This window comes from Monodelphis domestica, chromosome 4 (genome assembly GCF_027887165.1).
Source record: "Monodelphis domestica isolate mMonDom1 chromosome 4, mMonDom1.pri, whole genome shotgun sequence".
Taxonomy (NCBI): Eukaryota; Metazoa; Chordata; class Mammalia; order Didelphimorphia; family Didelphidae; genus Monodelphis; species Monodelphis domestica.
The window spans coordinates 393,666,491-393,688,942 of NC_077230.1; the positions used below are offsets into that span (position 1 = coordinate 393,666,491).

The following is a 22,452-nucleotide window of genomic DNA, read 5'->3' on the forward strand; positions in this document are numbered from 1 at the left end:
AAAACAACAATGCTTCTCAATGTCTCAAGCAAACTTCAGATCTTTGTCAAGGCCAAGGAACTGGGAACGAAGAAGGGCTGCTCCCCATAAACCCCAGCCTTCCTACCTTTGCAGGACAACTCCCACCCGAAACTAATCTGTTCTGGCACTGAACAATTCATTTTGAGCAGGTTGAGGCCACTATTTATTAAGAGTATATGTATATCAGGGGGCAGCTGGGTAGCTCAGTGGATTGAGACCCAGACTTAGAGACGGGAGGTCCTAGGTTCAAATCTGGCCTCAGACACTTCCCAGCTGTGTGACCCTGGGCAAGTCACTTGACCCCCATTGCCTAGCCCTTACCACTCTTCTGCTTTGGAGCCAATACACAGTATTGACTCCAAGACAGAAGGTAAGGGTTTTAAAAAAAAAAAGTATATGTATATCTTCAACTATTTAATTACATGATTTTAAAAAAAAACAACCTGTAACTAAAAAAAAAAAGTATTCTTATCTGTCAATACCCTAAGTTTTTGAACACCATCCCTCTAACTGTCCCTCATTTTCCCAAAAGTTCTATGGTTTTTATTACACAATTGAATAGCACTGTGTTTCTGGGGAAGTTACATCAAGTTACAGCAGAACTACAAACAAAGCAATGGCTACCCTAGAGAGATTTATGTTCTAACTGAAGATCGTTTATGAAGGGAAACTATAAGAGGGGAAGAACAAGGTGCTCTCAACAGAGGCAACACTACATTCAAGGAGGACAAAGGGTCCATAGGATCCAGCCATGAGTAAGTTGAAGCATATCTGGACTTCTTCCTAAAATGGTGGTCCCAGGAAGGGAGGCAACAGATGAGGAGAGGAGGGCACCATAGCACACATTTTTCAGAGTAGCAATGCAGCAGCAAAGAAATACTCTTAGAGGAGTCCTGAGAGAGTTCAGGCATGACTTAGGTGCAGCATGGTTGGGATCCTTCCTTAAATGGTGATCCAATGAGGGAGACATCAAGGAGTGGACAGAGAACCAAGGCAGACACTTCTCAGGGTAACAATTCAGCAGGATGGCATTCCAGAGATGGCACTCCTGAGAGAATCCAGGCATGAATGAGATGCAGCATGGCAGAGGTCTTTTCTAAAACAGTGGTCCCAAGGGAATAAGAAGGGCCCAGAGGTAGAGCTTTCTAAGGGTGGCAATATAGCAAAGTGGGGTAGTCCAGAGAGAGGGTCCAAGTGACAGAACACATGGCTGGGATCCTTCCTTAAAAATGATGTGGTGAGATCTTTGGCCATCACTGCAATCTCCTAATAAGGAATTTCCTGTGTATACTTTGGGAAGGCATATTGGTGCATCTATCGATGGTTAAGAAAGGCAACCTTCAAATCTCGGACCTGGAGTCCAATCCTGACTCTCTTACTCCCTCCCTGTACTTTTAAACAATTCCTTTTTTACCTCTAGGCCTGTGTCTTCACCTTTAAAATGAGGAGTGTCAAACTAAACAGCCACTAACATTCCTTCCAGATACAGGATCTATGATGTTATACATGAGAATATGCAAATTTCCACTGATTTCTTTAAAGATATGTTTAAAAATCACACTTCAAAATGATTATATGTTGGCAAAATAGCTCTTGAAAATGAAAGAAGGGCTTAATTTTTTTTTTATTCTAGTTAAGTTTACTTTACTTTTTAAAATCCTCCACTTCTGAGAATCCAAGTTAATTGTGGAGTCTAAAGACCAAACTTTTTGACCCTCAAATACAGAGAAACAAAAATGTCTTAAACATGTCCTGGACTAGCCAGCACCAGTCACCAAATATGATATCTGCCAAGTTTAGTGAATACATGGGACCTAAGATTTCATGAAAACTTTTTCCAGCTGTGATAATTTTGCGAGGAAAAAAAAAGTACAAACTGTGATAATTCAGGAAAAAACAAGTACAGTAGTTAACTGGACAAATTTGGTTTCTCTTTTGAAGTAAATGGAAGAAAAGAAATCACAAAGGATCACAAAGATCACTGGGTTACATTCTGATTTACTAAAAATCTGTTTTGCTGTGGGATCTAGAGACCAGGAAATTTCTCCAATAAATAAGTATGACTGTTCTTTGGACTGTTTTCCTAGTAAAAATCATGCCAAAATTCACAGCTCCTCAAAAGCAAGGCCCAAAATATATGTGAAGGTTTAATAGAGAAACTCCATTTATGGGAAGAATCACTTGGAGAAAATTGAGTTTCTCAAAACAGTGGCTACTTTACAAACAAGGAACTGAATAGGGAAAAGTCTATTCATGTCAGTGTTATCAGGATATTATTTAATGTCCCTAATCTTGGTAGTAACCTAGCTTTTTTAATACAAGGTTCTGCAGCTCCTATGTAATCAACGTTTAACTTCCATTTTAACAAACATTCAAGAAATAGGTGTTCATTCAAAACTGGATTGTTCCTTCCCTTCTGTTGTTTATCTATCCACTACAATTGGATGATTCCAAAAGAAAAAAATTAAAACATAAATATAAAAAATATTATTTGTCTTTTAGTACCATAATATTGTAATTATAACATAAAATATAAGTCAAGTCAAATGTTATAGTTATAAACAATGAGGTAAAATTTTCTTTGAAGTTTACAATCTTGAATAAAAAATGGTGCAATGCTATGCTATATCAGGTTCCCTTAATTCAGACAAAAATTTCCTCTTATTGGCTAGGTTATACATAGAACACTATCTCCCACCATTACCTATCTAAGAATGTCACAAAGTATTTCATTTCTTCTTTTAATTCTTTCACTCTAGCCTCTCATCAATTTTGGGAAGGTAAAAGGAAAGAATCAGCAACCTGGTGTTTTCTCAAGAAATGTACATGTTGTTACACTGGACCTTCTCTTGGGGCCTTTTGCTATAAAAACTAAGATCTCTTTGCCTCTAATTTATCACCTTTTCATATAAAAGCCTATTTATTCTTTTGTTATTTTTCCCACCATGAAAAAGCACCTGCATATTTTTGCATATTAGCCTAAATGTAAAAGTGGACCTTAAGTTCAACTTGTCATGGCACTGTGCTTTATTTAATCAATGACCAGGAAAGTACTTCAAGTGAGGAATTTAACAGTTTGCCCTTCCTTCCTCTTCCCTGTCTTTTTTAACCACTGAGTTCTGTACCCACCTAAGACTACTGAGGAAAATCTCATAATACAGACTTTATGGGCTCAGAAATAGAAAGCATTTGTGGAATGTTCCAGAAATCTCAAATTAATATAAACAATTAAGTCAAGCTTTCCATTGTCTTGGTGAAGCAAGGATCACTAGATGGATTAGCAAAGGGCACACAGAAGATTAAATTACACTAAGGTATTTTTTAAAAAGTCAGGAAAGCCTTCTAAGGCTTGAAGAAAGGATAGAACCAGAAGGATGAGATTCGCTTTTAACTGAACTGTTTTGTGGGGGAAGAGGAGGACCAAAAGGCCTCAAGAAGGCTCATCAATGTAAAATGGTGAAGAAACAAATTTTTAAAGTTTTCTCCTATCTAATAAGGCAGAGGAACAACTTTCCTTTATGACTTTCCCTGCCGGATTGTGACTGAAATCTCCAAACTGAGAAAAATGCCAGAAAAAGCACAAAAACAATCATTCTGCAATTTCAACATGGATCTCCACCATAGCTGTTTCTAAAGGAGTTTTACGTACTACGTTACGCAGAAAAAATATCATTTGGCAAAGGGTTCTAATTCAAATATTGTTTCTTCTAGGTGAGGAATTTCTTTTCTTTACTCAATATAGTAAACGATCATTAATGCACAACTTTAACCAAAACTCCATTTTAATCAGCAAATTAGTGTTTTCTCCCCTCTCCCCAGCCCCTACATCGCTTGGCTAGACGCCAGCACGGAAGAACAGGAGAGAACAGGAGGAGCCCCAACCCCGTGAGCAGGTGCTCAGCTGGGGGTGAGGGGAGGGAAGAGGGGGTGTTGAACGAGACTGTGGGCTTCGAGAACCTAGGCTTCGCAAAGGCCCACAGCCGAGGGGGGGGGGGGGAATCCCTCCCCAGTAGCACATCCGGGTTAATAAGCTGCTGCTTCAAGCTAGGCCATTGGGATTCGGGCTCCACCCTCCTACCCACCCCTCTACCCCCCAGGTTAACCACAGCTCGAGCTGTCACATGACAGCGGCCCTTCCCCTCCTTCCCCTCCTCCTCCCTGCACCCGCCACCGCCTGTAGGCGGAGGGAGGGGGTGTAGGGCAGCCTGATTCAGACTGGATGATTCCAGTTCAGACTGGTCACAAGACACAAACAAGCAGCAAGGGCTTTCCTCCCCTCAATCAGGCGTGGCAGCAGCCAGTGGTCCCACAAAAGCCTCCACATTTGGCTCGGTGACCTCTGGCCCCATGGGTCTGGGGGTGGGGGGGAGATTTTCCGGCTCTTGGGGAAAAGGGACCCTTCCATGCACGCGCATGCGCACGAAGCACAAGGACTGCAGGGCCCAAAACCATAAGACCCCTAGGGACTGGCTGTCTTCGGTTCTCCCCTCCCCTCCTGTTCCGAAGGTCTCTAAATAAACCCCAGCCACGTGACCGAGAATTAATTAGCTTGGTTCTTCTCGACCCCTCCCCCTGAGTAAAGGCAAGTCTTCATTCGCCAGCCAGCGGGACACTTATTGTCCTTGCCTCTCTTCTTACCTAGAAATAGTAACAACCAACACTGCAGTAATACTGTAAGGTGTGTAAATGTTTTCCATATATCATCTCTTTTGATACGCAGGACAAGTAAACAGGGAGAAAAGTTACGTGACTGGCCCAGGGTCACACAGCTACTGAGTATCTGAGGGGGTGTTTGGGTCCAGGATTTTTCCTTAATTCAACACGGTGTGTGTGCAAGTTCAAGGGTTATTTTTTTTTTAAAGGCTACAAATCCCAAGCCTAGGAAGTTTCTTAATATACCCTTAACCATTGTGTGTCCAATTTTTCTCCCCTGTCCTGAGCATAAACATAAACCGGCAAAAAGGAACCAAAAAAACCCCCATCTAAAATAAAGTGACTCATCTCTAGCAGGATGACAAGTATAAAGGAGGGGAGTTATGGTAGAAGCTTGACATTTTACAATGAAGTAAAATTCATTAATTTCTACTTTCATATCAGCCCCATTGTAGCTGCAAAGAAAATCACCACCAATCTTCTAATCACCAATTTCCCAAAAAGAACTTTCTGGTCATATCAAGTTTTGTGATTAAAATGCTAAATCCCAGAGGCAGATGGTTTTTGTATATCTCTAACTGGTTCCCTTAAAATAAAGCTGTTAACTTGAAAACAGGGAAATCGATACAACACCAGTTTATCCATCACAGCTCTGGGCTACTGTCAGTGAGTACCATATAATCCTTTCCCTTATACCTCATCCAAACCCTGAACAAATTCTCTAAAAATTAGCTAAAAGAACTGAAATACCACCAAAACACAGGTAACATCATTATTCCCAATCTCTGAAAATCTTTCAACAGGAAAGCAGTCATAATATTGGATGCTCTCTATCCGGAAATGGAACCTGAAATTCCCTCGGAACAAGTGCATGCAAAAGATGCTCTTAAATGCATTTGAAAGCTTTGATTTGGATCTTTCTGAAAATTAAAAAAAAAAACTATTTGCTAAATAAACAGAGCCAAAAAAGGGGTATTGAATTTGATTAAATTCCTCCCACCTTTCCCCTCTGGAAGGAATCAATCTGCCCATACTGCTTTCTCTGGATAGCTATTCCAAGTTATCCTCCTCCTTTTCCATATAAGTACTAACCCAGTTTTGTGCACAGAGCAGAAGCTTCCTCAGCAATGGAATAATTGGAAAACTAGTAATTATTCCTAAATTGTCTAAATGGAATCAACTTTTTCATTGCTCTTCCAAAAGAGGAGATATATTCTCTGGTCTGTTTGGGGATAAGCCTATTCATTTTAATTTCACAGCATTCAGGGGAGTTTCATTATTTAGCTGCTGTTCTGTCCAGTTTGCATTACTGTCAATATTATGGGGACAGATAAGTTGCCCAGAGGTTAGAGAACTGAGCTTGGAATCAAGAAGACTCATCTTCATCAGTTCAAATCTAGTCTTGGATATTTATTAGTTGTGTGAACATGGGCAAGTCACTTAACCCTATTTGCCTCAATTTCCTCATCCATAAAATGAGCTGGTTTAGGAAATGGCAAAGCACTCCAGTATCAGCCAAGAAAACTCTAAATGAAGTCAGCAAGTGTAGGTCAAAACTGAAATGACAACAACGACAAATGTATGTAATATGTATATTATTCTCTTGGGTTCTCTCTCTACTTCACTATGTATCAGTTCATATAAATCTTTCCAGGCTTCTCAGCATTTATCATTGTGATTGTTTCTTAAAGGATAATAATATTTACATAACATTTCAGTGCCTTACCTGACTTGCCATTCCTCAATCTTTGGACATCTACTTTGTTTCCAATTCTTTGCTACTACAAAAGGTGTCAATATAAATATGCTGGTGTAAATGGGGGCCTTTCTTTTTATCCCTGATTTTCTTGGGGTATATATGCTGGGGGCAGGAGATCACTGAATCAAAAGATGTGGACATTTCAGTAATTTACTTTGAATGTCTTTCATTGCTACAATTAGGAAATGCATTCTTAACCAAACAAGAGACAGAGATGACTAAACTAAAAATTAAAAGCTTTAGGAGAAACAAAATTAACACAAGTAGGAACAGCAGAAGAAGTGGTAGGTTGAAGGAAAAAATAATCTTCATATTAAATATTTCTAATACAGGTCTGCTATCCAAGATACAGATACACATACAGGTCTCATTCTCCTTCAAGAGGCTTTTGAAAAATGAATTATAATTATATTTCTGAAAGGAGAAAATAAATAAAATCATTATGTATCATAATAGAAGAAAACTTCTCCATGAACTTGTTTATGAAAACTTTCTAAGTTGTTCTCAAAGTAATACTCAAAAGGGTATGAATCACACAGGCCTCTCCTATAAGTCAGTTTTCACTAATTTACCCAGCCAAGCCTACTTTCTACCATTTTTTCCAAACTTTTACCTTCTAAATTAATCTAGAGTTCAAGAGAAAAAAAGAATTTTTTAAATTAAGCATGATTTCAACCTTCATTTTTAAAAAATCCTTCACCTCACCCACTTAGGAAAGCTAATTAGAGGGGGAAAAAGAAAAGTTGTTAAAAAGTCTATATTTTGTAGTCATCTTTATCCAAGAATCCATGCCAAAAAAACACTTTTATCAAGCACATAGTTTCTAAATGTGATTTGATTTGCTGAAAGCCATGGAGCAAAAAATGGACAAAGAAACAAATCTACCAGTTCTTTTCATATCTTTGCTTATTGCTACCACAGAACCCTTTTTAAGTAGCTTATCTAAATGTTGACTTTTGGACTGGAAGCAATAAACTTTTGTAGTTATTGGATATACTTTATACAAAAGATCTCTCTGCACTTACATGATGGGGGAGAGAGAGAGACAAGGAAAAATCTGTTAAAAGTTTGAGATTGCTAACCATATCAAAAGATTAATTTGACAATTCAAGACTCATTAGCATGCTTTCACAATTTAATTACACATCAACTCTCAAATTATCCACATGTAAATTTATCTTTTTCTAACAATTACCCACAGTCCATTTTTAATCTTAAGACTAGATCCTCCTATCTCCCAGTATACCTCACCCAATTAATAAGCTGCATACCCAACAGGGATTCAAACCAAATTTAATATTAGTCCAATTGAAGCAAAATTAGGAAAAGACTGCTATGAACAAAACACCAGGATATATTTCAAAGTCAAAGAGAAATGAATTGAAATTATCCAAATTTCAGTTCCCTTCTAATCAGGCAAATAAGTTGACCAAAAAAAAAAAAAGTTGACCATAGATCCTTCATTAGCTGAAATAGTTCAATTGCCTCGTAAGGGACAACAAATTCAGAATCTAAGGACCTGGGTTCAAACCCAGACACTACTACCATTTCCTAGCAGGTTAATCTTTGGCAAGTCATGGTATACCGGTGTCTGTTTCCTCATCTAGAAAACAGGGATAGTAATAGTCATTGGGTTCTTGTATGGATCAAATGACATCAAGTAAAATACTAGAGAAATAATAGTTATTATTATGTTATGAAAAACACTGCAGGCCTTAGGAAATTGAACTTATTTAAAACTGTCAAATTATAATTTCTATTAACTGTCAAAACAGAAAATTGGTATCAGTGGAAAATTTTCCAAATGCCATTTAAGCAATGAGAAATTAATGTAGACAAAGGATTCAGTTTTTATGTCAGTCAGGAGACTCAAAAACAAATACCTTTGTCAGAAGTGACATTAAAAAATCTTTTAAAGTTAAGTCCCACATTTAGGTAGTCAAAAAGAACATCAAACAATAGGAGAGCATCCTGGGAAGTTGATGGCAACATTCCATTTCACAATAGTCAACTACTCTGAAAAGTTTGACAGAAACATGAGGTCTGCCCCTTAGAAAAACTGTGTGACCAGGCTACTAGGAAGTCAATGGTTTACTCATTGGAAATGCACCACTATGAATCTTTCATTGAAACTATATTTAATTAGAAAGAAGAGAGAAAGATGCATGTTCTAGTCAGCCATACAAGCAGAAACCTGTTGACAGATAGAGAAGTGAATTAATTGGGGAGGAAGGATAGGGAATGCTAAATGAATGTTTAACAGTTACTTCAAAAACTCTTCACAAACTTCTTAAGATGTAAGTGTCACAAATGAATTTTTAAGAAAAATTAAAATAAAATTTGTTAGCATTGTCAAAAGAACCAACTCATTTAAATTTAAGTAGCAGCCCTGAAAATCTTTTTTTGGAGGCCAAACTTAGAGGAAATATTTACATCTGGAATTAAAATGACAGAGTAAAAATAATTTTACTGGTTTGAATGGCCTTTTATTCATTACTAATCTTTGGTCCAGCAGTTGGGTGGTACAGTGGCCTAGAACACTGGATTTCAGAGTCAGGAGGACCCAATTTCAAATCCTGCCTCTAAACACTGATTAGGTATGACCCTGGGCAAGTCACTTAGTCCATCTGCTTCAGTTTCCTCATCTGCAAAATGAGCTGGAGAAGGAAACTGCAAACCACTTCACTATCTTTACCAAGAAAACCCCAAATGGGGACATGAAGAGATAGATATAACTGGGGGAAAAAATGACTTAACAAAAAATAACCTTTGGTCATCTCAACTGGTTTCCCCTAAACATTCATCTATATTTAACTGGGATTGTGCTTCATACTTTGCTTTGACCAAGGAATCTCTTTTATTCACAAGGACAAGATGAACCCACTGCCTGAAGAGTGTTGGCCTTGAGTAGAAATGCCTTGAACCAACACAAAGGAGTTTCATCAATGTTTTTGGACTGATCAAATCCTGATTCAGAGACTTGGGGAGCTAGAGCTAAGTTTTCCTCAGAGCCTGTTTCCTCAACCATTGGGAAGCTTAAGTGAGATAAGATATGGAATAAGCTTTGCAAACATCCATCAGACATCTTAGCATTGGACAATGTGGGAGGCAAAAGGTGAAGCCCATTGTGATTGTCCCCCTGCTCTTGAGGAACTCAGGCATCCCACAGCAGTGGAGGTTGACAACAGGAAAAGAAAAGTAAATGAATGACCCCAATCAAGCTAGAAATCTATTCTTAATACAATATTGAGAATACTACTGGAGGAAAATAGGTGTAATAACAGCTTAAGATTTTAAAAGTGTGGATTTATAGGACTTTCTGAGAAGACCTTCCTAAGTCATCTTAGTTCATTCTACATTTGAAAAAATTGAGACTCAAGAAAATGAATAGACTTGCCCATGGTCACACATCTATTTGGCAGGAGAATGCCATAGGACCTCCTGATTCCAAAAGTATGTATGATACAACTTAAAAATACTTACAATGAAGATTTTTTCAATTGAATTCTATCCTGTCAAATTGAGGAAAAGAAATAAGAAGCAATATAAAAAGAACATGGTTCAGGGTACCTCACAGAACTAGCTTTCCTCTCTCCCTCCCAAGGTTCTGCTCTGTGGATACAACTGGGGTGGGGAAAGATGGAACATGAGTAGAGGAAGCACCAGTTTTGGCATTTATATTTTAGATTAAGGTACTTCCACCAGTGAGTAAAGACAGATTCACCTGTTGCCTTATGGGTTTTCTTTATTTTCAATCACTTATTTTCCTTGACTCTAAACTGACCGGTGGCACCCACCTTAATGGAAATATGCTATTTCCTTAGCCTAACTAAAGAGCAAAGCTACAACTTCCATATCAAAGTAATTTTTCTGCTCAAGCTAGTAAAATTGCTAGCACTTTTATTGCATGCTCATAGTAAAATGTTCCTGTGATAAACCTTTCAATCAATGGAAATGGGATTAGATGTGTCTACATAATATATTTTTTTTATTCTACCTTTTAACATAGGATTATAGGTTTTAAGCAAAAATGTCCTGTGCATATGCAGTTGAATTGTTCAGAACACATTTAGGTGAGAGTTTCAGAATCTCAAATCTTCTAAGGATCTTTAGAAATTCTCCAGGCCAACCTGATGCTGGAGAAGTCTCCACTACGATGCCTTTCCCAAAATGTCAATGTAAAATTCGCTCAGGCCACACACTAATATTGAGCATGCCTCACTCTCTCCAAAGAGTAGTGATTTCATAAAAGTAAGTGACTGCCCATAGATCAGAATGCCAGTGTCCACACCTGGGGGAGACTTACAGGAGTTGTTGTGGCCAAGAAGTCAAACCCTTGGTGGCCACCCTTTTGGTGAGAAGCCCGTCTGAAATAAATTGGATCATCCTTGGCCTAGGATGATGAGAGCCACTAATGGAAACTGCCTTTCCAGCTGGACAGAACCTCCCCTCAGAGTCTGCTGTGTTCCACAGGCATGGCCTTCCAAAGCCCAAGTTCAAATCCACACCTTGATGCTTCACTGGTCTAGGAGGTTTAGCACAGGGCTCCTCAATTTAGGGCTGGAGGAAGCCTCCAGAGATCATTAGATCTAACCAGCTCATGGTACAGAGAAGGGCACAGAGGCTCACACAGGGGTCATGATAGCTAGAATCTGAGTTAAGGTCCCAGGTTGCCAAACCCAGCATTCAATTATCCCAGGATCCTAGCTACAACAACCAAGCTCATCTGACAAGACTTTCCTCACCATCAGTCCTGTGAGGGAGGTGGGAGGTCTCTCCCCATTTTAAAGATGAGGATACTAAGGCATAAAGAATCACCTGACTTGCCAAGGTCCCATAGTTAATGAGCAGCAGAGCCGGACCTAGGAATCAGGCCCAGGTGACTGCCCCCTACCCCGCACTGCCTCTCACAGCACTAAAAGAATCAAGCAATCTTTCCCAAAACTCATTTCATATGAGGTACTAGAAAGAAATGGTGAGAGCAGCAATTGAGATTTTTCTTCATTGAAAAATGAAGAAATTAATACATGGATCATCCAGAAGTAAAACCCAAGGACTGTGCTCTCAAAAGCCCATTACCTTGACAAACAAAGACCATTGAGAATGGCTGTGAGTTTGACTGCACAGCTCCCCTGGCAACGCGAAGGCTGTTGGTTAACCTACCTGTCACTGCTGGTACTACTGCTGCTGCTGAGTGAATCACTACTTGAAGATCTACTCTTAGAGCCGCTGCCGCTAGGGGACCTGGCCGGTCTAGACGCTTGGCTAGCCAGCCTCTGGGGAGACTGATTCCTAGACTGGGATGAGTGTGGTGAGCGACTCCTGCTGTGCTGGTAACTCCGTTCTGGCCTTCTGCCTCGTACCTCCCGTGTAATCTCATCCCTGTAGATATCCCTGTGTACCACACTGGGCAATGTAAACTGCTCCCGGGCCCTAGGTTCGTAACGGGGGTCATGTGCATCAAAGCGGTTTGGACTTCGACTCCGAGAAGAAGTATAATAGAGCCCATGCTGTAAAGTCCGCTCTCGAGGGTCTCTATAGTAATCCTGATCGTAATGTCTTGTCCGATCAAATCCTCCCGTCCCCCGTTCATGGTGTCCATAGGCACTATGTTCATAAGCACGCTCCCTGTTATCTGAAGCCCTGCATTTGGGAGGGGGAAAAATATGTAATCAATCAGAGAGGGGCAAGCAGAACTAAAAGCAAGTCATGCAAACACATTCACTTCAGCACTGACTTCCTCTCAGCAATTGGTTTCTTATAAATAGCATTAACCTCATAAGCAAACACTGACAAGCTGAACATTGTACTTAACACCAAATATTATTTTCAGATAAGAGTGTAGCTCAGCAATCCTTTTGTTTTAATCAGATATTGGGCTTTCATGACTATGACTTTCCACTTTGATTTCAAGCTTAGTAGCTCTATGCAAGACTGTAATTTTTTGTAGCTAAAAAACATCAAAATCACCTGATTTGTTTAAAATTCTTTCTAAACTTTTGCCAAGTATTTCGTCATGCCAAATTGTCCAGATACATTTTTAACATAGCCATGAAAGCCACAGTGCAAAGCATGGTCCAGCAAAAAGAAGCCACTTCCACAGAGTTAAATGTCCCACAAAGAAGTCCAGAAAATGACAAGTTATTTCATAATATTTTTTAAATAGCCACTACTTCTTGACTTCTTGGGGCCATTGGATCCTTCTAGGAAAATTCTCCAGGTACCAACATCACTTTAAGTGTAACCTGCTAAGCCGAAAGAATATTAACTCATGAAAAGAGTTTCATAAAAAAAAAAAAGTTAAGATTCTAAAATATATGGTAAATAAAACATGCTGTTCTGTGCAAAATTAATGTTGATATAGCTATAGCCAAAGGCTTCTCCAGTCTCTCTAATGCTGACAAGTTAATTAACTTCCAATGTGAAGTTTACTCAATTGTTTTGTGTGCAGCTGTGCAGCTGATAGTAGAGAAAGAAATCCTCTTAATTTTTGCTCATCAAATTCCATAAGGTAAGACTACTAGAAGCATTTGAATAGCTCCATATTCTAATTTAAGCAATAGGATATCTACTAAGATTGTCTTTCTCAACTAAAAACATAGGCATTTAATGATAATCTGTTGCTGGCTTAAGCTAAAATATGCATGATTTGAAATATTCCAGTGTATACAACATTGTTAAATTTCAACATCCAATTTTATAAACATTATTTCTTCCTTGTCTTTCTTCAGATCTACTAGAGTGAATTGATTCTCAGTTACCATATGATGACAGTAATTCATTGGGGATAGTGATAGGTGAGTGACAGGAAGAGTTGACATTCATCTAGAGCTTTGAAAGCTTACAAAGCATGTTCCGAGTTATTAAATTTCATCCTCGCAACAGCCCTGGGAGAAGGTGGCATTGAGGAGGCAACAAAGCTCTGAAGGGTGTGGGAGTTACCTTGCCACTGCACCCCTACCTGCTCCTCAATGACCACACATGTCCAGGGCCCTGGCCCTTCCTTCACAACCTAACTAGCCAGTTTCTCCTCTTCAACTTCAACACTCAAGTCTGATCTTCTATTTAAAGGGAGCATGAATTCAGGTGATGGAATCAGACTCCTCCTTGATGAGTATTTTGCAGTATATATGCAATAAGTATGTATGAAGGTGCCCAAGATTAGGGCAGTCTCCTCCACTCCAAATCCCTCCACTCTCTAATCTTTAATTCTTCCCATCCATCTCATTGAATAGCAACCCCCAACTCAAGTTGCTTTTTTCCCCCTGCTTTCCCCAAAACAACCAAACATTGCCAAATGAAAAACAAAAATTCCATAAAGTCCTTCCAATTTAAAATTCATTAAGTGTCCTTTTTTAATTAACTGTTTACAACTTTGGCATTTAAGGTATTTCAAAGGCTGAACATGAATGTTTTTGAAGGCACAATAGCAACAATTTATAAGTGCATTTAACACCTACAAAATGTAAATTGGTGAGACCTGATTTAATAGTAACAGAAGCAATACTTCTAATGGGGTTAGAGCTGACATGAAAAGTCCTCATATATTAAAAAGGACACAGAAGACATAAGAAGGCATAAGAGCTAGCAGAGCTGAAAATCTAGTGGCTACAATGCTTTTTTTGATTCATCTATTAGTACTAATGCTACTGGAGTTAGTGGAAAGAGAGTTTGACTTGGGTTAGGAGAGGGACTAATACATAGGGCAGGACATACCAACCTTTTTCAAGTGTGGAAACACGACCTATAATCCCAATTAAATCTAGGGAGAGAATTGTGAACATAACTTCCCCAATTTTGGCCCCTCTTATGGGAGTAATCCACCTTCTTAAGGGGCATGGGTGTCAAATCATACTTAGATGAACCAAGGAAAAAAAAATCTTAGTAACAAGACCAAAAAAAAAATCCATTGGAAGAGAGTAGTCCCAGACAAACTGTAATTCTCAAACCCCAGGCTTCTTTCTTGGGATAACAAATGTATAAATCCATCCAAATATAAAAAAATTTCCACCCCTGTCTTAATCAAGCAGCTGGCAGAAATACCCAGATAGATGAGAAATGCATCGTTGCAGGCCAGAAGTCCGCCTTTGACAAACAAATCCACAAATTGATTAGCACCAAGTCCTTAAAGCTAAAATACCTTTAACTGTGCAGCAACCCGCTTAAGAAACTAGATAGTAATCCACTCCCCCTGGGCTAGTGAAGTCTTGTCTGCATGCCATTCCATAAAAGCGAAGCCATGGATCTTACTCCAGCATTTTAAGGACAAATTGCTATAATTCCAAGATTTAGGAACATCCATTTTTCCCCATACCAGCAAAAAAATATAATTCCAATCACTTGGAAATTGTGTAGATCCAAAATCAGCACCGCCTTCTTTCTTCTCCATCCAATTACACATTTCCACGTCTAAAAACGTTGTTTGTAGAATCCAAGCTGTTGCATCATTGCAATTTGCTTACATTTCGGGGGGAGGGGGGGTTGACAATTCAATTAACATGTAAACTGTAGGTTGTGAGAAATAGAGAACCAGATAATCAAATTCTCCAAGAAGCTGTAAGGCTGTAATATTCCAAAGATATTCCACAGGAACCGGAACATAAGTAGTAACCAAATAGCTCCATCTTGTTGTAGATATACATCCCAGGAAGGCCTTAACATTATCCAAGAAAAGAAAATCATCGGCTCTAGAAGAAACGTAACTCCAATAATTGTGCTGCCATAGGAAATCTTCCACCACCATAGCTCAAGAGTAGATATCCAACCAGCTGCTGTAAGTATCCTCCACGACTCCACAAGACACCAGCCACTGGGAGAGTAATCACTTCCGTTTCCAAACCCAACATAGAGAATGCCCAAACTTTAAATCCATCTGGGGCCCCTACATATGAGTTTGTGTTTCTCACCATATCAAATACAAAATACCTGCCTAGTGTAACCTTGGAACTTACCCATCAAGTCTCCGCTCATAACGTCCTTCCCGTGCATGAAGTGATGGTGGGGGGCCATAAGTAGGCCCTCCACCACCTCCTCTGAACCCAGAAACCTCTCTACTACGAGATGCTATGGAAACTGTATCATCCAATCCCCGAGCAGCACTCGGAATGGTGCCTGGTTCATTATAATCCGTCCGTAGGTCTCTATCACCCATTTTGTTGACTGAGTTGTGAGCCTTCTGTGCACTTTTGATGTCCACAAAATCCACAAAGGCAGCCACTCCACCTTCAGATCCCCTTTTAGGGAGAATTTTGACACTTTCAACACGTCCATATCTAGGGAAAAAAGACAAAACCAACATATTAATGATAATCCATTAATTCATGCCAGATAATGCATAGGCATTTCCAAACAATTTTTTTTTATTCTAAACAATATACAAGCAGAGGGAACCTGTCAGATCATGAAAACACTCCATTCCTTTACAGATAATATAACCAACCAAGCTTTTAAAAAATATTTTCATTTCTGTAAGACCATCAATGTCCTAGAAATCCAAAGGCCTTTGGCTAGAATAAACCTCTAAAAAGTCAAGAATTATAAAGGGGTCCAAGAGAAAAGGATGATTAACCTAACAACAGAAGCAAAGGGATTAAAAATAAGGTTTCCCACCTTGCTTAAAAACTCACCATACATAGCTGTTTTACAAAATTCATCCCAATTTAAATGCCCAAAATGACCTCATTGAAAAACAGAGGACTTTTCAAATCACATTTTCCTCTCAGTCCATGGCTGATATAAAATAAATTCAAACAACATTCTTTAGGGAAACTTTTGTAAACTCTTTTCTTTTTTTTTTTAATTCTCACTTTAGAATCAATACTGTGCGTTGGTTCCAAGACAGAAGAGCAGTAAGAGCTAGGCCATGGGGGTTAAGTGACTTGCCTACGGTCACACAGTTAGGGAGTATTTGATGTTTCTAAGCCTGGCTCTCAATCCACTGAGCCACCCAGCTGCCCCCTTCTTTTCTATTTTTAAAAGACTTTAGGTACTTCTTTTAAAATCCTTTATACTTTGTTCTAGAGGGATAATGAAATCATGTATTTATTCAGGTTGGTCCTGAAACTCAACTTTTGATTATTTTATTATTATACAGTGCAAAAGTAAACATTTGAAATTATTCTGGAATCCTTGCCCTGGCTTCCAAATCCCAACTAAAATCCCACCTTCTGCATGAAACTTTCCCTAGTCCCTCTTAATGTTAGTGCCTTCACCCTGTGGATTATCTCCAACTATACCATGTCTTTTCTCATATTTCCTTGTTCTACCTGAGGTGTTTATACTGTCAGTTCCCCAAATCAGGCTTTGTCAGCTAAGTAGAAGAGCTTCCTCACTCTGGCTGAATGAATAAATTGGTGGTTGGGTTTTATATAAGTTTGGACTGTACCTTTATTTTGTTTAATGTGAATTTGTACGGAAACATACACTTTTCTCCCTAAACAAACATAGAAAGAAGCCTTCTGGATGCTGTTGTTTATTTATAAACAAACTTTATTCATAAATGTGACCCAAAAATATAACTTATATGATGATGTAACTTAAATGAGAATTGCCATTATGGAATAGAAAAATGAGTATATACATTCTTAAGGTCTGTAAGAAACATGACACCTCCCAACAAATACATGTGCTAATAATGTGAAATGACTATAGCATAGCAGGTTATATATCCTAGACCTAGTGCTAGAAACAAATATTCAATCTAATGCATATTTCCAACTCATTATTTTAAGACTTTAAAAGAATTGTGAATTCTATGCTAAAAACATGACAGGAAGAACTTCCTACATACTTTTAAAAGTGAAAATTTTTCAGGTCAAGAATTTTATATCTAAGATCAAAAGAATGAAAATAGGTATTTGATAAGATTTCTATTACTTATGAACCTAAAGACTATAAAGACCAAAATGAGTAGCAAATAATATATTCTCCTCCCCCTTAGAAAGAGAAAATGCATTATGATGTGGTTTAAGCAATTTTAATGATGACTTTGTGCCCAACAGAAAACTGTTTTCTGTTCAGGGGCTCTAGTCCATGCTTTGTAACTACTAATTAGCTATGTGACTATCATTTCTCACTAAACAATCTCACCTTTTTTACTCTATGTACTGAGTATGTTTGAGAATAAAATTAGAAAAGCTTTACTAAGAGATTTTCAAGAGAGTATCAGATTAATTTGGTTCCTCTTACCTTCTCCCAAGTTTAACCAAGTCTATGACTACATCCCATAGTTTGGAGCACAATGAAACTACTGTTATAAAAGTAATGAGCAGATACATGGTCAATAAAAACCTGATGACTATTCCTACTACAGTATATTAAAACTACCTAACTCAGTTCAACACTTGTCATGGACCTGTGAGTGTCAGGGGACCAGAGTGAGAATGATGAAGAGGTAGGGCAACAGCAGATTGGGTGAGGCCTTGATTGCCAAAGCAAAGAAATTTGAACTTTATCCAAAAGACAAGAATGAGCCATTTAAGGATTGGCTGATACGAAAGTGATTGTGCATAAGATTGTCCTGGCAATCCTTTAAAAGGCTTTTTCTCTCCTCCTTCCTTTTTTGTGGGGTGGGATTGAGGAGATGGTTGAGGAGGGAGGGAGGGAGGGAGGAAGGAAGGAAGGAAGGAAGGAAGGAAGGAAGGAAGAAAGAATAGAGGCCATTATCATATAATAAAGTTACTACTACTCTGTAGTACCAGCAAGTGGTATAGAAGAACTATATCAGGGTAGTGACCAGTGGGAACAGGTAACTGGGGAAAACTGTTGCACAGGCAAAATTAACAGAGAAGAATCAAAGATAAAACCAACATTTCAAACAGGGAAGACTTAGGGGAGCAATGGTACCACTGACAGACACTATCATATGAGAAAAGATTAAGTCTTTTGAAAGTTCAGTTTTGGACTTCCTGAGCAGAAGTGCCAATGAGGATACCAAAGAAGACATATCTTACATGTAGATGGAGACCAAAAAAGATTTGGGGAAAAGAGGTCCAGGGCTAAAGATGAAGATTGGGTAAATTAATGGGACCAACCAAGTGAGAATGCCAGGAGGGCTTAAAGTGTCAAGCCAGAGCCTAGAGAAGACTTAGAGCTGATAGGAGACAGAGACGGACTGCCTAGAGATGTTGGAGAATCAGGACAGTATGGTCTCTGGGAAGCCAGAAACAATTCAGAGAGAAGGACTCATCAACAAAATTATAATATAATTAAATCAATTTCTGGCCACTTATCAGTAAGGGGTATACTGGAAACTGTCTAAACTAGCATCAAAACTATATGGTTCATTTAGAAAAAAAGAAATATGAACATTCCCAAACACAAATGCAAACCATTTGTCTTCTGGTAAATCCCTGCACATCTTTTTGTCACACACACCAAGGTGGTCTCTTTAGAGTCCTCTTTCCAAGCCACTGCCACCATCCTGACCAATCAAAAATTGCCTAACCTATGTCCTATTGTCTCCAGGTAACAAATCCTGATAAAATACTAAGGAATTAATAACTTATTCCTTCCAGGTAAATTTCTTCCTTGTATTTTAAGTCCTTTTAGAGGTCTTCTAGAAAGAGTGCTTTAGGGACAGCTAGATGACTAGGTGAATCTATAGCCAGGCCCTGGAAGGTCCTAGGTTCAAATGTAGCCTCAGATACTTCATAGCTGGGTGACTGTGGACAAGTCATTCTTTGGAAGATAAGGATGGGGGGGGGGGTGTCTTTTAATTCACTGTGCTACTTCCCCCTGGAAAATGAAATGGTAGCTATATCTATTAGCCAGAAACATGGCTCACATCATCATATTCTAGTAATAATTTAATGGATGTCATTTTATCAATGTGGTCATTCCCTCCCCCAGTGCAAACTGCAACTCATCTATAACATTTCTCGTCCATTCTAACTTTTCAAAAATATATTTCTATATATTTCTAATGTCACTTGCCACCATTTGGTCACAGCTGGAAATAAACTGTACCTACCACTATCCTCCTGATTTCTCAGATATTAAGTTCTAAGAATTCACCCTTGGGGACATCTCATTTCACAGACAGACTGAAAGAGCCTCTCTTCAGTACCTTCTGCCTTTCTGATGAGACTCACTGAAGGACAGAGCCATGAGCTCCAAAACCTCCACTAAAGGAGAGGCCAGACTAGTCTTCTCCCCATTTCCCACCAACCAGCAGCACTGTTCTTACACTTGGGGAACTCACCCCACCATTATGCTTTTTAGCTTTCTTTTGTGTTCGGTCTTTCCTAATTAGACTGTAAACTCTCCCTAAGGAAGAGATTAACCTTTACATTTTTTAATTTGGATTTCTATCCCCAGCACTTACATAGTGCCTGGTATGTAGCAGGTACTTAATAAATGTTTACTGAATAAGATTTATTCTGGCGATATAAAATCACTGCAAGAACACTGGTGTTAAAAGAGAGATTTTTGGGGTCAATGAGTCACATGTGTCACTCAACAAATGAAAATATTGCAATAATAAGCAAGAAAAGTAGTATCAGAGGTACAGAAATTGAGAGGAAAAAAAAAGGAAAGACAAGAAATTAAGGAAAGAGGATAGAGCATAGGCCAATACAATGGCAGAAACTGAGAAAGATGTCAACTAAGGGATAATTCATCTAAGCCAACAATTATTCAAACCGTCCTACAAGGTGTTGGGAAAGTAAAGATAAAATTAAGAGTACAGTTCTGCCCCCAAGATTCTAAGAGTAGTATACTAATAACCAAGCTCCACAATAGGGTCTTATGACTTCATTGATACCCTAAATGGTTTTTTTGTTTGTTTTTTAAATAAAGATACACTGTCAGAGGAACAGAACTAGGAGGATGCATTTAGTTTGAGCTTGTAGTTTTACGCTTCAGAAAATTAGAGCCTAGTGAAGTGAGAGAAGCTGCCTCTGGGCACACAGATCCACAGCAGCAAAGCTGGACAGTCATTTTGTTTTCCTTTCTTTTCAGTTTAACACTATCAGCTCTTGGTGTTGACAAACCTAACTCCTGTCAACTTTTCCTCTGTGTTCACAGACAATGCATAGTTTTCAAGTCACCCTTTTCCCCTCCAGAAATTCTTACCAAGCCTTTTAGCCAATGTCAGGTAGAAAAATTTTCCTCTAACATAATGCTACTTGCTGACAATTGTCACTATTCATAACTTTTCTACAGTTGTAATCTTTTGCCAGTGGATTTTCCTCATCTTATAAGTGATAACAGAAAAGCATTTCTAAGGAAATTATGGGACACCTAGATGGCTCAGTGGATAGAGAGGCAGACCTGAAGAGTCAGAGTCTCAGATTTAAACAGATTTGAACACTTCCTAACTGTGTGATCCTGGACAAGTTATTTAATCTTAATTGTCTAACCTGTCTAACGGCTGACCTTCTGCCTTGGAACCAGTACTTAGAATCAATTCTAAAACAAAAGGTAAGGGCTACAAGGGACAAAAATAAAATTCAATTTGATTTTTTAAAAAAAACCTTTTAAATCAAAATATATTAGTGAAACCAGAGATTTTACTACAAACATATACATGCACTGAATAATGAGTTCTATTTGATTTTTCTCTCTAATTTGATAATCATGTAGTTTAGAAAAGCTCAATTTTTAATACCAGGTGGTTGGGATTTTTCCCCCTACTGAATTGGGAAAGCAGTAAACAAGAACGTGAATGTGATAGAATGCGGAGGAATGGATAAATTATCATTTATACCAATGGAGGGGGTACCAATGAGAAAGATTCTTTAAAGTTATCAATCATCAAGGCAGCTCATCTCTGGTTAAAAATTTGCCTATTATGCTCAAATCCAAACTTTGCAATTGGAGGAAAATACAGGTGGTAGAAATTTATGTTCAAAATAACTTGAAAGCAAAGTCAAAAAGCAAAAAAGACAGCAAAGTCCAAAAAAGCGGTCATTTAAATAAATTAAAATTTTACTATCTGTTGTAGTCTTTCAACATATATGGGGTATTGGTTCTAAGGCAGAAGGTATGTGTTTAAAAAATTAAATGCCACTTTATCATAGTAAAAATGTCACATGGTCAGTCATTGAAAAGCAATATTTATTCTTTAATACAAGGTGGACTTTTTCTGGGGCATAGGACTTTAAGGAAGGAAAGAAGGGATTTAGTTATTCTGATTTGTTTTAAATGCTGACATCCAATTTTAAATAAATGGCACCAGCCTATGCACATTTTTATTAATCTTACAATTTGGTTATTCACTGGGTCTGGTTATTTTATCCTCCAACACTAGTAGTGGAAAAACCCTAAGTTCACATTCATTGTTAGAAAAGCCTCAGTAGTCTTTGAAAGATGTACTTTTCCTATTCCATCCTCCTAATGTCCATTAATTATGGACAGATGTCATCCCCCTTTACCACTACCAATACTCTCCACCTACCAGTCCCCCCTAGCCCATTTCATGTCCATGGTAGAAATAAATCTGTTTCATGATCAAACCAGCTCAATTGCTGGCCTAAACTACATCTTTCTTAGCTAGACTACTAGAAAACATTGCTTCATGTTATCTGATCCAAGGGAGAACTGCAATATTATTTATAAGACGTACATTAATGAAGCAACATAATACACACATGGCTTCTCGAAGAAAAGTATTTCAATGTAAAACTAGGGAATACATTTCTTGCAGTGACTACAGCCCAATGCTAAAACAGGATCAAAATACATTCTACAAAAACAGCAACAGAGGCTGTATCTGTGTTTCTGGAGCAATTTGGGGCAAAATGAAATCAAATGGAATAGGGCACCATAGAATCTACAAACCTTTTATAAAGCTGGCAAAGACTCTTCTAAAGATGGCCTTCTCAAAGGTTTTAATGCCACAGGATGCTGGTAGCTGGGCTACAAAGACCCATTTGTAAATATTCACACAGTTGGGCTCTCAATTCCATTAGCCTTTATGAAGGGGTTGCCTACTAGGTAGGTGTACAAGATACCAGCAATAGGTGCTAGGAATCCTAAAACCAAAAATGCCTTTCCCTTTCTGGTCTGAAACTAATCTG

At 38.4% G+C, this 22,452-nt stretch overlaps 1 protein-coding gene across 7 annotated transcripts in view; it reads right to left on the minus strand.

Moving 5' to 3' along the window:
• Nucleotides 1-22,452, minus strand: part of SPEN (spen family transcriptional repressor) — a 79,579-nt gene that overhangs the window by 35,451 nt on the left and 21,676 nt on the right. For 4 of the 7 annotated variants that reach the window (XM_007491665.3, XM_007491664.3, XM_007491663.3 and 1 more), the window contains exons 2-3: nt 15,385-15,705; nt 11,597-12,076 (exon numbers count right to left, since the gene is read on the minus strand). In XM_007491665.3, coding sequence (XP_007491727.2) covers nt 11,597-12,076; nt 15,385-15,705 — 801 coding nt within the window. Of the gene's footprint in view, nt 1-11,596; nt 12,077-14,153; nt 15,706-22,452 lie in introns of those variants that run through there. The other 3 variants (XM_056795730.1, XM_007491666.3, XM_056795731.1) reach the window with 2 other exon arrangements.